This window comes from Trachurus trachurus, assembly GCF_905171665.1.
Source record: "Trachurus trachurus genome assembly, chromosome: 22".
NCBI lineage: Eukaryota > Metazoa > Chordata > Actinopteri > Carangiformes > Carangidae > Trachurus > Trachurus trachurus.
This window is the reverse complement of record NC_139907.1, coordinates 12,264,809-12,280,589: the sequence shown is the minus strand read 5'-3', so window position 1 is coordinate 12,280,589 and position 15,781 is coordinate 12,264,809. Positions and strand designations below refer to the sequence as shown.

Here is a 15,781-nt window from a genome sequence, read left to right as displayed (position 1 = left end):
GACATTACCCTAGGCTACTATTCAAACATTGAAAAGTAAATTTGTGGCAGGGCTATGTCAGTTTGAAATGCAAGACGAGTTGTCTCTTGCTGTCTAAAAAGGGCAGTTTAGTGCAGTAACTCTCACACATGTCGACAACTCTCTTTTGTGGCTACTTTTTCTATTTAATTCTGATTTTTTTGTAAAGGTAGGCTAAAGGTTTTGAATACTATTGCAGACAGAAGAGCAATTGTGCCCGTATTTTAGGGTTTGTTTAAAAAATAACAATGTGTAGCCTACGCCTAATGCAACTTTAAATGGGATAGCCTATGTTTATCAACCTAAAGCCAGGAATACACTCCTTTAATCGATATGAAGGTGGTTAATAAAAAGTAAGTGCAATGTGTAGGCCCGGCCTAGTAGCCATTCTTCTGCCACTGTTTCCTTGACAACAGCGCCTCCTGCCGTCAGTGAGATGGAATCGAACCGGCCCACACTGAACAGTACAACATCAGTTTGAAGATGGCGGAGGGTGAATTGAACGTGGACAGCCTCATCTCTCGGCTCCTGGAAGGTGAACAACTTTTATCACAGTCTGTAGCGTTTAGCAGAGTTAGCGCTTCGGTGTTTATTGAGTCTGGCGTCGGATTTATTCTTTAACCGCCGGCTGTTCCCTAGGAAACTGTTAGCTCGCGAGGCTAACGTCAGTCAATCGTAACGGTGGTGTATCCCCGGCTAGCTCTGGTTAACGTTGCTGTTAGCTGCTGGCCGTGTTTATAAACACTGTCAACGGTAAACGCCTACATTGCTCAGTGTTCCCCTGTAATAGCTACGTTACTCCTAGGAAATCATTTTATCGTAAGTTTAGCATGTAATTTAACTTTCTGCTGTGTGGTTTCCCCCGCCGCTGTATTCTGTCTCATTTATTTTCCATAATATTATCTCCGGTTGGTAATGTGCCGAGGAGGGGCTGGGATGTTTGTCCTGTGCGAAGTCACGTTAACATTAATATAAAACAGAGCTAGGATCACTAGTTACACTATTAACGTTTGCATCGATCACGCAGTTCAATGCAAGTCAATGTATTTTTTTTCTAAAGGCATCAACACTGGTTTCGAGCAGTAGCTACTCATGTCTGTGACACGGTTACATTCTTGCTCCATCCTTGGTGGTGCTGAGAGTTGTTCAGTTTCTGATGATGACCTGGTTAATATCATATTACTGTGAAAAGGGATTTATTTTAACAGATAATAATCAGCTGTAAAAATAAAAAATAAAAAGACCTACATTTAAGATTAAAACTCAAATTCAGACCTAATCCTTTAATTTAATTCTGAATGTATTAAACATTACAATTACACCCTGGACAAATTTGACTTGTAAGATATGCTATGAGGTAATTTTACCCTGGGTTGCTCACTCCTCACAGGGTTTGTAGGTGTGTTTCAGTGGGCAGGTTGCTGCTATTCAGTGCACTCATGCACACAGGGCCCATGATGCACACACATTCACTGTCAATCTGTTAGCACAGGTGAGTAACAAGGCACAAATGTAGGACACTGCGAAATTAGAAGAAGGAGCACAGTGTGTCTCTCTGACCTGTTCTCAAAAAGGTTCATAGCTACAGGTAAAACTAATCATCCTGCACTGCTGTGTTCACAGTCACGTTATTGCGTGTGTACTTTGTTTTTTGTTGGGGTGTGTACGGAGCAGGTTTTTGAATTTGGCAGATAGGGATGAGCAAAAACCCTTTTGTGTTGGCTGTCCACCTGCTATAAAGAAGGCGGCCCCCTTGTGAGATCTCCTTTGAGTCAGACCAGACCACTAAGGCAAATTCAACTGTCCTTGGTTGGCACACTTTCCAGCAGTAACTGTGACTTAGTTAGAGATTTAACACTTTGCCAGCACTCAAATGCTAAAATATGGTATTGAAATTCATTGCTGGAAACATTACAAATTTCAAGAGTTAACATAGCAACATGATATCGTGGCAAAAATAATCGAAAAATAGGAAATAACAGCCTACTGCTTCTTCACATCCTGCAGTCTGCTTCTTGCCCATTTTCCTCTTTTAACTGTGAAACAAAATCATAGCTGCAGCGTTACACAGTAATGATTGTCGGCCATTTGAAGGTTTGCGGTAATTGCTTTTTGACAGCTAGTGACTGCAACTTGTGGCCGGCCATTTCTCTCATCCAGAAAGCTTGTTGGTCCTCCACACACTGCGATTCCCTCTGCACTCAGCTCTGCCTGTGGTGACCTGTTGATTGTGTTACTCATATTTCTGATACAAGTTGGACTTGGCATTGATATCAAGTGGTCAGCTTTGTTGTGATCTTATCGGTGTGAGGCGGTGATAGTCCCTCTTCTTTTATCACGCTAATAAAACAAGTGACTGCACATGACTAATTGATTTAATTCTTATCATACCATAGGCTTCTTACATAATTGTTAGGCTTTGTAGTTTGTAGTGTGAACTTATTAAAGACATACATACAGTAGAATCAAGCTATGGTTTGTTGCTGTTGTATGGTGAAATGTAATCTAATGAGAAGATCATTTAGGAGTATACAAATGCCAAAGCACAGCATGCACCCTAGTTTTCTATGTTGGTTGTCCTATAAAAATTATAGTGGTTAATGTATTTCTTTGGTTTTGATATTTATTGATTTAATGAGTCTGGATACAAAGGGAAGAAAATCATGCACATCAAGTTGTGTTGGTGCTTGGTCTAAAAACGTGATTCTCAAAGGTTGAATCTAACCAGGAGGATGCAGCAGAGCTAAAATAATTATCATAACTAACTGACCAGTGTCACAACAGAAAATTAATCAGCAATAAATGATACTAATTGATCTCTTTAAGTCAGCGTGAAAGCAAAAATACCAGGCAATCCTTAGCTCCATTTTTTTGAGTGTGAGACTGCCTGTCTTATCAATGTTTTTTAAAGTCTTAGACTGTTGATTGGATGAAATGAGGTATCCAAGATGTTAACTGTAGCCTTGAATCAGGCATTTTCAGCATTTTCTGATATTTTACAGACTAAATTATCAATCAGAGAAAAAAAAAACTGCCAGGTTTATTGATTAAAATAATCATCATTAGCTCAAAAATGCACTCCACAGCTTAACTCCGATGAAAAACAGAAATTTGTGGTATATTTCAGTACTGTATCTTACTCTTACTAGTATTGTGATCATTTAACAAAACTGTTATTTTATTGGCTTTTCCAATAAAGTCCTGTCTGTTTTCCATGTGCATAACATAGTTAAAGATGTAACAAAACCTGTTTTGTTGTGAAACATGGTCATAGTTGTTTGTTTTCTGATGCTCAGCACAGATGAACTATGTCAAGAGACTAATAATTCAGCAGTGCAAAATTTCTGAACAGGAACATCTGAAAGGCTTTTAGCCCCCATTCTGCATCCAAACATCACATAATAGCTTACTGTATGTTTAGCTGTCGGAGAAAGTGCAGTCTTGAGGAAAAGCCAAGTGAGTGTGCTTATTCAGTGGAATTAAAACTTATGAAACACTGTGTTGCTTTCCCTGGACACGTGTGCAAACACACAATTGGACACATGCACACGCTAACTCACAAACAGTGATTTGGTTTGTGACGGTGACAAATCCTTGTCATTGCTTCATTTTAGCCTTTGCCCCTCAATGTTCTTAAGGACGTAATCTCTTTTAAAAGTGCCAGGCTGCAGAAGTGTGAACAGTGAAAGGTTCAGTGTTAAAGCCAAGCAGGCTAAGCATCCGGGCTTAAATCGCTCTGCTCTGATGAGGCCTGGCCGTTGACTGAAGAGCCCTACTTCTGCAATTTCATGCTTCACACCATGCGCAGCACATGGGTGTGAAGCAGTGCAGCCACAGTAGATGGGTGATAAAGAAAATTGATGGTGTAAAGCAACAGTTAATTAAGGCTGGTGGAGGAGACTGAGAATAGTTTCTGGCTCACAGATTCACCGAGGATCCATATCGCTCTGGTTCACTGTCTTCTCTTAGACATGGTTGAATTACATGACTAATGAAACAACGGCAGTGAGTTTGTAACGTGTGTGTACACGTGTGCACAAATATGCATTTGGGAATTCCTCATCGATATGCCAGCAAATCCATTTGAAACTGCTCCCTGCTTGTCATCCTTCAAGGAAACAAGAAGACAAGGAGGAAAGGGGTTTAAAAAAAAAAAAAAACTTAACTAAGACACATTTGTTTCACCCAGCTCATCTATCCTTCAGTGGGCGTCAAGCTTTAAGGCAATACCAAAATGGTTAGTCATTACATAAGTCTGCAGTGAAAGATCTCTTCATCACTTTTGTTTCTATCGTTAAAGGTTCGTCTTCATGCTGATGTGACGTCAAACGAGGAATCAAGTTAAAAAAGCTGTAAATGTAGTCCAATTACCATTTACTTAGTGTGTATAATTAAAATGACAGGGCCCAATTGATTCATATAATAAGAGAATTTTTCAGCCTGTTGCTCATTAATTTGCACGTCGGCTTCTGTTTACCGTTAGTTTGTTTTTGTGTTGCTATGATACCTCCTGATATTAGTGCACTCTCATGATACTGTCTTTAAGATTCGTTGCTCCATCCAGACTGTCAGTACATACATCAAATATTTCTGACAAAGGTGTTTTAAACTAAAAGAGGCTTTAACTTGAAGCACATACTCTGGCCTCCAGGTAATACGCTGAGGAAGCAGTTTTTATACATATTCTCACTTTTCATATCTCTTACTATTTCAACTGCTGACTGTGACCAACGTTTGCAATTCTCACTCCTCCTTTCATCGGTATAAGATAAATCTGCACCCAGAGCTGTGGCAGAACCCCAGAAAGTAGGCTTAAGCTAACAGTGCAACTATACAGCCAATAAACCCACACTACTGCTGAAGATGCAAGCTGCTCTCATAGCCTAAGCAGTGGTTTTTTTTAAATATGGCTCAGACTTAGCACCTATAAGCTACAGAGCCATTATGCCCACAGCTCATCAGATTTTAAGATTGCTTTGTGGTTCTGCCACAACAGTTTTCCCCCCTTGGGTGAGGAGTTATTCTATTATGACCTCATACTGATGTTGTTAGAGGTTTCTGGAGATTCTGCATTAACACTTAATGATGATAAAAATCGATAGCACTGACATTGCCTTGTCTCCCCTCTCTAGTACGAGGATGTCGTCCAGGGAAGATAGTGCAGATGACCGAGGCAGAGGTGCGGGGCCTCTGCATCAAATCCAGGGAGATCTTCCTCAGTCAGCCCATCCTGCTGGAGCTTGAGGCTCCTCTGAAGATCTGTGGTGAGTGTTATATATTTCTACTCTTGTTTGAGGGCAATTTCTCCCATCCTCAAAATTGATTTTTTTCTCGTTTACTTGCTCATTCATCTTGCTTTCACTTTCTTGTTACCCTCTGTGCTGGGTAACATACTTTGCTAGTGTGGCATTTCCTTTAAAGCACTGATACATTCAACAAGCACAGGGGGAAATAAATTCAAAGCCTAATGGGTAATAATGAAAACAAAAAACAGTTGCAGTGTGAAAAACAGTGATTTCCACAACACAAGCTGCCTGCCAAAAACCTGATTCCTGAAAATGTGTGCAGTGCCACTGTGCAGTTCCCCCGCTCCTTGAATTGACATGCCGCACTTTAAGTAATTAATCATATGAAAAGTAATGACAGGCCGTGGTGGTGATAAAAAATGGCCATGCCCATAAACTGTCCACCAAACACACAAACGTGTTTGCTTTTTATAAGCATAACAAAATGTCAGCAATTTTCTACTTTTGCTTTGTCTGTGGTCCAGAAATTGATTTTTACAAGTCATGCACACAGCTTGAATATTGGCCTATAAACCTTGACAAATATCAAAACAGCTGCATAATCTTAATTTTTGAAGAGTGGCTCAAACAGAAAGCTTGGTTCTGACTCTGAAGGGTCGGGTGCACCAGTGGCAAACTCCCACTCTGCAGAGCACAGCCTGGTTTGCTCAGCCCAGAGCAGCAATCTATTTCTTTGACGCAGAGTTTACTTATGTAACCAGACAGGATAACAGTGCCTCAGCCTGGGCCATATATTAAGCCACTGTTATTCTCTTGACTGGCCTGTGTATATTACAGAAGAATACATGTAAGGAAAACATATCTGGAGACTGTGTCCCACTGTCTTACACATCACACAACATAGACAAACCCAAGTAGAGCAAAGACCCTCACATTATGCAAGTGAGCTCCTTCTTAGCAGTTGAAATAGCCACCACTATCACTATCTCTAGCTGGCTGCTGCTCATCTCTGCACACTCCCACATGGTTTATCTCTTCCGCCAGTGTAGAGCTGCAACCGCAAACAACTCTGAACACCCTAATATATGTGCCAGTCCTTGAAAATACAGCACGCAAGCACAGGCACATAGTTCAGTTGTGGCTCTCTCCTCACGCCAGTTTCTTCCCACACACATTTACTTTGTCTGATTGTTGTCACGTAGCCCTCATTGTATCACCCTCTAATGGCTGTATTTGTAGTTTAGGGGATAAACATGGTAATAGAAAGCAGTAATTTGATTTTGTTGCAAATTGAATTTTGAGTGTGAGTGATGTTATCCATGTGTCTGACACTACAGTGGTCACAAACAGGTTTTAAAGGCCTGTCTGTGGTGCCTTTATCCCACATGGAACTGACCCTGACACATAACTCTGAAATATGCATGAGTATGAGGTGGTGTAATTTGTCACTGTGTAACATTTCTTTGTCTCTTTTTTTGACTTTCTTTGTTCTGTTGCTGCCGCTTCTAACCCCAGGCTGATTACTCGCCTTTAACCCACAGCTGTGTGTGAGCACCAGCACTGACAATAAAGACCTAACATGTCTTTAATTATTTACTAAGGTCACATGGATCAAGTTCTGCACTTAACTCTCTCCTGTGTTGACCTTATAGCCACTGGCACAAATTTGCCAGGATCTTTGTGTCTTTATTTATTTAAACAACATATTACAAATTTGGATTTCCCAGCACACGTTTTTTTCCGTGTGCAACGATGTGAATAATGCTAATCAAACTGTCAGTGCAAGGACGTTTTAGATTGTAATTTGGCTGCTAAAATAATCTGGACAGATGAAGATGATTAACTGTGCCCTGTAATCACAATCCTCTGCAAAATGACCGGCCAGTTGCATGTTAACCATAATAGGACCTTACTGATTTAGAACAAATGTAATCGATTGGTTGGCCTGTGGAATTAGCCGAAGAAAGACCACAAGGATAGCTGCTCTGTTTTTACTGTTTGTGCGTATCTTTGCATTCTGTGGTAACATTTATCATTTTTACTGTCAGCAGTGTTATTTCGGAGTTAAATTGGATGCCTTTAATTATTGTCTGACTGAAAAGCAGCACAAAGTGTTCGCAGGCAAGAGGAAGCGATGAAAACATTGTAGAATGTTTTCACATGCAAAATTTACGGGAGAGGGTTACAAAGTTCTCTCATGTTGTTGCACGTGAGCAGAAGATACCTGCTTGATCTGATGAACCTCCAACACTGAATGCTTCACTTTTATCACTTTTTTTTTAATCACTTTTATCACTTCATCACTTTTAGAGATATTTTATCAGCAGCAGTAACAGGTGGATTTATCATACAGATTTAAACTTTTTATTTTAATGTTTTCCTAAATTCATAGATTTTCTGGATCAAACTAAGCTGTTAGAGAAGCTGAGACTAGATTATTTTCATGCACTGACCATAGTTGGTGCTACAATCGCAGAATTTGACAGTCAGCAACACTGTTTGACCATCCATCCATTCATTCATTAGATATACCGCTTAGCTATTCAGGGTTGCAGGGGGGCTGGAGCCAATCCCAGCTGACAGAGGGCGAGGCTGGGGTACAGTCTGAACTGGTTGCCAGTCTATCAAAGGGCTGACATATAGACAAAAAACCTCAAATGCTTCAATTCCCAACTATGGGCACTTTGGACCCAGAGCTCTCCTGTTGTGAGATGATGGTGCTTATCAGTGCCCACTGTGTTGCCCACTGTGTTACCCCCTGGTTAACCAGACAACTAGATCTTATTCTAAGAAAAGGGAGCTATATCTTTTCATATGTTTGGTGACAATGAGAAAGTAGATGCACAATATGAGTCCAGAGAAATCTCTGACAAACATCCACTGCTGCTCACACTGATGGACGGGGCCACATGTTGTTCCGGTTCTTTCGGGTTTGATGTGTGTGATACGTATCCATGAGTTTAAACTCTTGAAATAAAATGCTGCATATATTATGTTTTCATATTGTACAGACTACAGAGTTTCTTTTTGTGTGTCAGTCAGTCTAGAACGTCACAGACGGACAGTTATGGACTGTCAGCACTTTGTTGTCTTTTTGTGTTTGTTGTTTTCACTTTGAAAAGTGCTCTGAGCTGTGTTATCCAGTGTTCTTCACACTGTCACTGTTGTATTTTAATGTGGGCGCCAGCTGATTATCCGACTACACAAGGTCATGGCACAGCAAGCTTGTTTACAGCCGAGCATTAGGACACTGGTACTTAAGTATCAGTGTCCTAATGCTAATATAATGGCCATTACATTGTGAGGGCATAGGCATTGTTCTGTTTTATTGTTTATCTAATCGCTACTCATTTAATTTACCTATTAGCCCTTTCTTTCACTTCACAATAGCAATGCAGCATGAATTTAAATATCTGATCAATCTTGCCATTAAAATCTATTTATATACCACTTATAGGTGGTATAAGATACACTATTATTTTTTTGTTTTTCAAGAGGATAAAATAATTTATAAATAAATAAAATAAATAAATAAAAATGTAAAAAAAATCTAGAGCTGTGTCATGACCTTGGCTTTTATATCATGCTGTCTTCTGAGACGCATCGGGCTCATTTATATCACTGACCTCAAGTTTGGAGCTCCTTTTTGTTTTTTTTCTCCTTTCCGCGTCTTGTTCTGCTTTTTAAACCCTAAATCTCTGTGCTGCTATTCTCGGACTGTTTTGACACTGCAGAGGCAGCGCTGAGTAAATAATTCACTGTCATCCTACAATTCCTTGTGTGAGAGAGGGCAGGCAGGGGGGCTACCCAATAGTGCGCCAGCCTTGGTGAGGCTAACAAATTCATGCACACGGCAATAACTTAGACTGCACCAGTTCATGCAACAACTCTTAGTGTGAAGTCAATGATAGCTGGTCTTGAACAAAGCTCTGGTCTGCTTATCAGAGCCAGACATTCGAATCCTGGCTGCCAAAGTAAGAGTGAGTGAGAAGGAGAAATAACAGCACAATCGATACTCTGAAAATGCCAGCAAAGCTCAGCAATGGTTTGGTATGCCGCGAATAAAAAAGTATTATTTTATAATCCAGTTTATCCAGGTTTTACAACACGACTCAGCTCAAGTTTTAGCTCTGCTTGTACAAAGTTCACTGTCGCTGCAAACTAAGATTACAGTCTATGTTGCCATGTCTCTGTGTTTACCAAATTATCCAAATGTGGCTTTGTTCTTACATTTCCTCTTCTGAGCAAACTGCAGCGTAAATGAGGCTAATTGTTTGTTGCTTCATGTTCATTTCTGTTTTGGTGCAGACAGACACAAGACAAAAATTGTTGTTCTCTGCATGATGTCCTGAGTATTTACTCAGTCCTCTGTATTTAACCAATTTCCTCACTGCCAAGACTCAAATCTCCTGAATGAAGTCGGTGTTTTCGTGTTTTTTATGTGGTGTTTGTAGACCCAGGCAGTTCACAAATGTGTTGTTGCCACATGGGATCCCCACCCACCATCACCCATTCACTCTCCTATTAGTAGGTAAACCTGGATTATGTTGTCGGAGTACTGCATTAATACTTTAAAGCTTGTTTCATTGAGGTATTGATGTTCTATTATTAATATGAGAGACTGTGAAGGTTTTACCATTACCAGTACTTCCATCATCATTCAAGATGGAAAGCTAGAGCTGCGTGACCAGGGGTATGAAAAAAAAAAAGATTGATAGTCACACTAAGCACAAGATAAGCACTTAGTCCAGCACTAAGTCAAAACTAGACTTCAAACATTCAAAACTATTCATTTAATCATTCATTTGCACATGAACAGTGTGCTTTTACATGCCATTCTTGAACACAGACAAAAAAAATAAAAAACCAAAGCCTTGTTTGGTGCCAGTTGTGGTTTGTGTTTTGGTGCCTAGATCACTGACAGGCACCATGAAACACAAAAGCCCTGCCAGACATGCTCATGACCCCAGCATAAAGTTGCAATTTTTGCTGGTTATTTTAATCCCAAGGCCAGACAGCTGCGCAGCTTAACAAGGGCTATTTCATTTTAATTTATATTTGGTGCCATCTTGTAAGGAGGCATTGCCATAAAAAGAGTGTGGCACATGAATTAGCTGGCCGCTTTTGGTCACAATAAAACCCGTTATTATTGTCCGGGCCGTTCTGGTGAGGCTCGCTGCAGTCATCTGGTTCTGGAGCACTTAGCCCAAATTAGAGCAGCTCTTAAGTTGGTGCAAGAGGATATAAAAGGAAGCAGGTCTTGGCTAGGTGATGAAGTGAGTCTCCCCTGCAGAGATCCCGTGCTTTGGTGAGAGCGCCTCTAGCTCATCACTACCTGACTGATGTCAAAAAAGAGAGGAGAGGGTGACCCTGAATCCTGGGAGAGAAGTTCAAATTAAAGTTAGTTTCTGTGGATGTGTGGTTGTGCATCCTTTATTTCTGCGATTAGCCTGGATTGAAGTGTTCTTCTTTTCCTTGCTTGCTCATTTCCCGTGGGCCATGGCATTGATCTGGCGGCAGCAGCGATGGCTCATTTTGTGTGTGTGCGTCCATTCGCTTTGCCGCTGCAGTCCCAGCAAGGCGTAGTCACAGCCATACATCTCTCCGCAGACCTACATGTCTGTGTGTTCTTAAAATCCCAAATGCTAAAAGATTAAAGTGTTTGTGTGTTTGCTTACATCACAGTGAATATAACAGTTTAATTTAATGTGGAATACATTATTCTACATCTTCTAATGATCTCTTTTTCATTTTTTTTCTGTCCTTAGTGTAAACTGTAAAATAAACACCTCGTCTTCCCCCTGACTGTTCTCACATCTTCTCCTCAGGTGACATCCACGGGCAGTACACAGACCTGCTGAGGCTGTTTGAGTATGGTGGTTTCCCTCCAGAGGCAAACTACCTATTCCTGGGGGACTACGTGGACAGAGGGAAGCAGTCCCTGGAAACCATCTGTCTCCTGCTGGCCTACAAGATCAAATATCCAGAGAACTTTTTCCTGCTCAGGGGCAACCATGAGTGTGCCTCTATCAACCGCATCTATGGCTTCTACGATGAGTGTGGGTGGAAGTGAACTCATCCTTCACACAAACATCCTCGATCCTATATGTAATCATTCTGTTAGAACAACGTATCTTTGTGTGCGCCAACAGGTAAGCGCAGGTTCAACATCAAGTTGTGGAAGACATTCACCGACTGCTTCAACTGCCTCCCCATCGCTGCTATTATTGATGAGAAAATATTCTGCTGCCATGGAGGTGAGAGATCCAGTGGTGGCGTTCAATCCATTTGTCTTCTCCTAAATCCAAGCAGTGGCTCTTTGATAGCGTAAAAAAAATGTATATTGATTATACTATCAAAAATAACCTCTCAAATTTCTGTCTCAGGTCTATCGCCTGATCTACAGTCAATGGAGCAGATTCGCAGGATCATGAGGCCAACAGATGTGCCCGATACAGGTATTGTGTGTGCGCGAGTGTATGCTCATCCCCGAAATTGAACATGTTCATTTGCTCTGTAGTAGTTACATCTTGGAATTTAAGTTTACCTTAATGAAAACACCCAGCATGTCTCTTCCTGAACTGTTACATCAGTCTATCTTCATTCTTACATCAGCAAATTCAGCTGGATCTGTCTATACTCTCTTTCCAGCTCCTTCATGGATTATGTGCCCCTTTTTCCTCTCATATCTCCTCTTCCCCCCATGTGTGTCTCTCAGGCCTGCTGTGCGACCTGTTGTGGTCAGACCCAGATAAGGATGTACAAGGCTGGGGAGAGAACGACCGTGGGGTCTCCTTCACCTTCGGGGCTGATGTGGTCAGCAAGTTCCTCAACCGCCATGACCTGGACCTCATCTGCAGAGCTCACCAGGTAATTACGATGGGAATTAAGGAAGAGAGCCAGGATATGGAGTAAAAGTACACAGCAAGCAAATGGAGTTTGGATTTTTTTTTTCTTGGGGGCCTTGAAATCAGCTGACCATGCACTTTAGTGAGAGCTCATCTCTGTGAGATTGTGTCTCTTTGGAACAAGTAATTACTGTGACTGATACAAAGACGGACCCCAGAGCTCAACCACATATTAATAGACCGAGCGACAGTGTAGCCCACAATTTCCTGCTCCTACTTTATCTATTTTTCTCTCTGTATCATTTAGTCTAATTTTGTTTAGCACTCATCTTTTTCAGCTTTTTAAAAATGGGAATAAAGGAAAGCTATGGTTCTCACTTTTAACACAATACATCAGGTGGATTAACCCTGATAAACGACCAAATATGGAAACCAAACCAAAGACCAAACATAATTGATTATCAGAAGTGGAATTTATAACTTTTCCTGTAATTGATTAAACGACTCATCTAGCATTAAACACTGGCCGCAGCTATTCTGGCTCTTCATTGGGCGTTTTATATTGATTCAAGTGTAGGTGGGTTTGAACACTCAACCTTGATAGCATAGTTGGATTCTGAAACTAGCCGAAGATCTGTTTCTTAGCATTGATCGCCGTAGGCGTTGGACTAACGCCATGCATCTTCTAACAGGTTGTGGAGGATGGATACGAGTTCTTTGCCAAACGCCAACTGGTCACACTTTTCTCCGCTCCAAACTACTGCGGGGAGTTTGACAATGCAGGCGGCATGATGAGCGTCGATGAATCCCTCATGTGCTCCTTCCAGGTAGCGTGAAAAAACATTTACAGTTATGTTAACTGCCTTCTGATATTGCACAAAATTGCAGAAACACTCATGCTCACATTCGTGTATCTTTCTTCTGTTTGTGTCCTGAAGATCCTAAAGCCCTCAGAGAAGAAGGCAAAGTACCAGTATGGAGGGGTAAATTCTGGTCGGCCTGTCACCCCACCCCGCACCACCCAAGCCCCCAAGAAGAGGTGAACATACAGCCTTGGCTCTCCCCCCCTCCTCTGTACCCTGTCCGTCCTTGGTCTGCCACCACGGCAACCCCTGTAACTCCCCTGTATAGCCAAGATACAGGGCTTATCTAATTGCCCAAATCTTTCTCCTCTTTCTTCCCCACTCACCCACCTCCCCCCAACTCCACTGACAGCTCTTTTCTTAATGTGTATGTGTACATAAATTTGCTGTGACCAATCTGTTTTATTTTTTTGCCTGTTTGTTGGTATTTTTGATATTATTAACAAATAATCTTTTTTGGTGGTTTTACTTCCAATTCCATTTGAGGTTTTCTGAGGTTCTGTGTCGTGTAAGGAAATGCCTTCTCTTTGTAGAGGGGCAACATGACCGAGTTCGAGGAATTCTTTTTCAGTTTAAGAAAAACAAAATGGAGATTGAAAAATAGTTTTGCCTTGACCTCTCGAAAAGTAGAGAGAATCCTTCCAGTGTATTTCAGTGATGCAGTGCTAAATCTGCAGACACAAACAGCATCTCTTGTATTCCAGCTTAACCGTTCAGACTCATGAGAGCTTGTGCAGTGCACTTTGCGGTTGCTGTGCACAAGCATATTTTGTATAACTAACCAGTGAAAAAGTGCACCTCCCTATGTGTAGCAAAGAATGTGAAGAGGTCGGCTTGAATGAAACATAGAGGTCAAATCAGATGCTGCTGGCAGTGGACATGCTCTAACCAAACATAACGCCTTGTGGTTATCAATTCCTCCACTCTGTTATGTCTCCCTGTGCCTCAAACCCACACCCACACCCACACAAAAGCATCCTGCCTCTCACACCGAGCTGATATCGATGCTCCCCAGGGTCTATTTATCATTTGTGCTCATCAAGAAAATTTCTCTCATATAGATTTACAGTGAAGAATCCCAGCCACCCTCCTCTCCCATCACCCAAAAATGTCAGGCACAGAATAGGAAACCTGGTGGAGTTGGGAGTGGGTGGCAGGACAAGCCGGTTTTGTTGTGTGATAGTGATGCCACCTGGTGTGCAAATACAGTATTACAGTGCAAAGTAGCACACATCTGATGTTGTATTTCTGCGATTTCAAACTTAGACAGCTCAAGACGGGCTTTGCATTACAATTCCAGTGCAAGATGTTGGCAGTACTTCCATTGTCTATTTGGCTGACCAGCAATTAGCCTGGTTCGCACTTCAGCTTCAGTCTACTGTAAATGAGATGCAGTTGACTTTTTGTGGAAAACAGTTGCCTCTTTTCTTTTTCTTTCTTTTTGCTCTTTGTGGTATTCTTCTTTCTGTTGTATTTCTATGTTCTCTTTTCACATTGTTTACTTTTTATTCACTTAATTTATTTCCTAATAATAATAAGAAGAAGAAAACAATGAGGTGTTACCAAAAGCTGTTTTGCAATTTGTACAAGTTTGTTTGAAAGTCTATAAATTCAATAAAATGGATGGAAACTAAAGTGGTCTTCTTTGTTTTTTTCCCCCCTCACATCAGTGTTTGCCTTTAAACTGTCCGGAAACTCCAAATACTAAAAAGTTTCTGAATGCACATGTAACGGATGTGCACTCACTCCACCCATAAAAGACGTGCTAACCAACCTGCCAAGTGGTTGTCAACCTCTTGGCGAAGAGGTTAGCATCGTCGCCTCCGGTGCGGGAGGTCGTGGGATCGAACCCCACCTAGGGCAGGCCGTGAGAAACACAACGCAGAGGGCCAGATCGACATCGGCTACAGTGGTGCCGTGACCCGGATGCCCTGGGTGGAGTGAGTTCAGCGGGGGTGAGTGTAACGGATGTGCACTCACTCCACCCATAAAAGACGTGCTAACCAACCTGCCAAGTGGTTGTCAACCTCTTGGCGAAGAGGTTAGCATCGTCGCCTCCGGTGCGGGAGGTCGTGGGATCGAACCCCACCTAGGGCAGGCCGTGAGAAACACAACGCAGAGGGCCAGATCGACATCGGCTACACACAGTGACATTGCAAATTCATATATAGCCATTACATCATACCCAGGAAGACAGTGGATGGATGATAACCAGAGAATTTCTAATATTGAGGAGAACTGCCACTCTCGTCCTACTTCCGGGTTTTCGGTACACGTCTCTGTCCATGTGGGGGCGCTCGCAGGCGAGTGCAGAATGAATGGGAGTCAATGGGGATACACCCCTAAAAATCCACTTTTCTCTGGAAATAATTTTTTGTCAAGTAATTTGAATATTATTATCAAAAGGGGGATGCAATAAAATGCACTTGGCTGAATATTGGATTTTTTAAGTTCACTTTTCTGTTCTAAAAAGCTGTTTAAAAAACATGATGACGTCACAGACAAGAGGTGCTGCTTTACGGTAATTTCTGAGTCACCTCAGAGCACGATGACAGCCCCTCCAGCCCGTCTACAGAACCGCGGACCGTAACCATGTTATAACCCAGTGTCTGAGAAAGGCTGTTATAACCTATAACATAACATAATAATAATTTTTTTTTAAACATTTAATGCAGGCGATCGGTTCATTGTAAAATATTTATTTATTTATGTAAATGTGGTGAACGTAGGAGGCTACAGAGCCCCCAGGCAGCACTGCTCTCTGTCCAATACACAAATGAAGCTTCACTTTTCATTCAAACAATAA

General features: G+C 41.6%; 1 protein-coding gene across 2 annotated transcripts; it reads left to right on the top strand.

Annotated features, from left to right (window-relative positions):
- Nucleotides 1-457: 457 nt before the first annotated feature.
- Nucleotides 458-14,604, top strand: LOC311005299 (serine/threonine-protein phosphatase PP1-beta catalytic subunit-like). Of its 2 annotated transcripts, XM_083997664.1 has the most exons (8): nt 458-553; nt 5,151-5,282; nt 11,093-11,323; nt 11,417-11,521; nt 11,651-11,722; nt 11,983-12,134; nt 12,805-12,939; nt 13,051-14,604. In XM_083997664.1, the coding sequence occupies exons 1-8, from the start codon at nt 502-504 to the stop codon at nt 13,153-13,155; spliced, it is 984 nt and encodes a 327-aa protein (XP_083853790.1). In that variant the 5' UTR covers nt 458-501; the 3' UTR covers nt 13,156-14,604. The 2 variants fall into 2 exon arrangements, with proteins under 2 accessions (XP_083853790.1, XP_083853791.1); XM_083997665.1 differs by lacking the exons at nt 458-553; nt 5,151-5,282 and adding an exon at nt 9,156-9,238.
- Nucleotides 14,605-15,781: the final 1,177 nt, after the last annotated feature.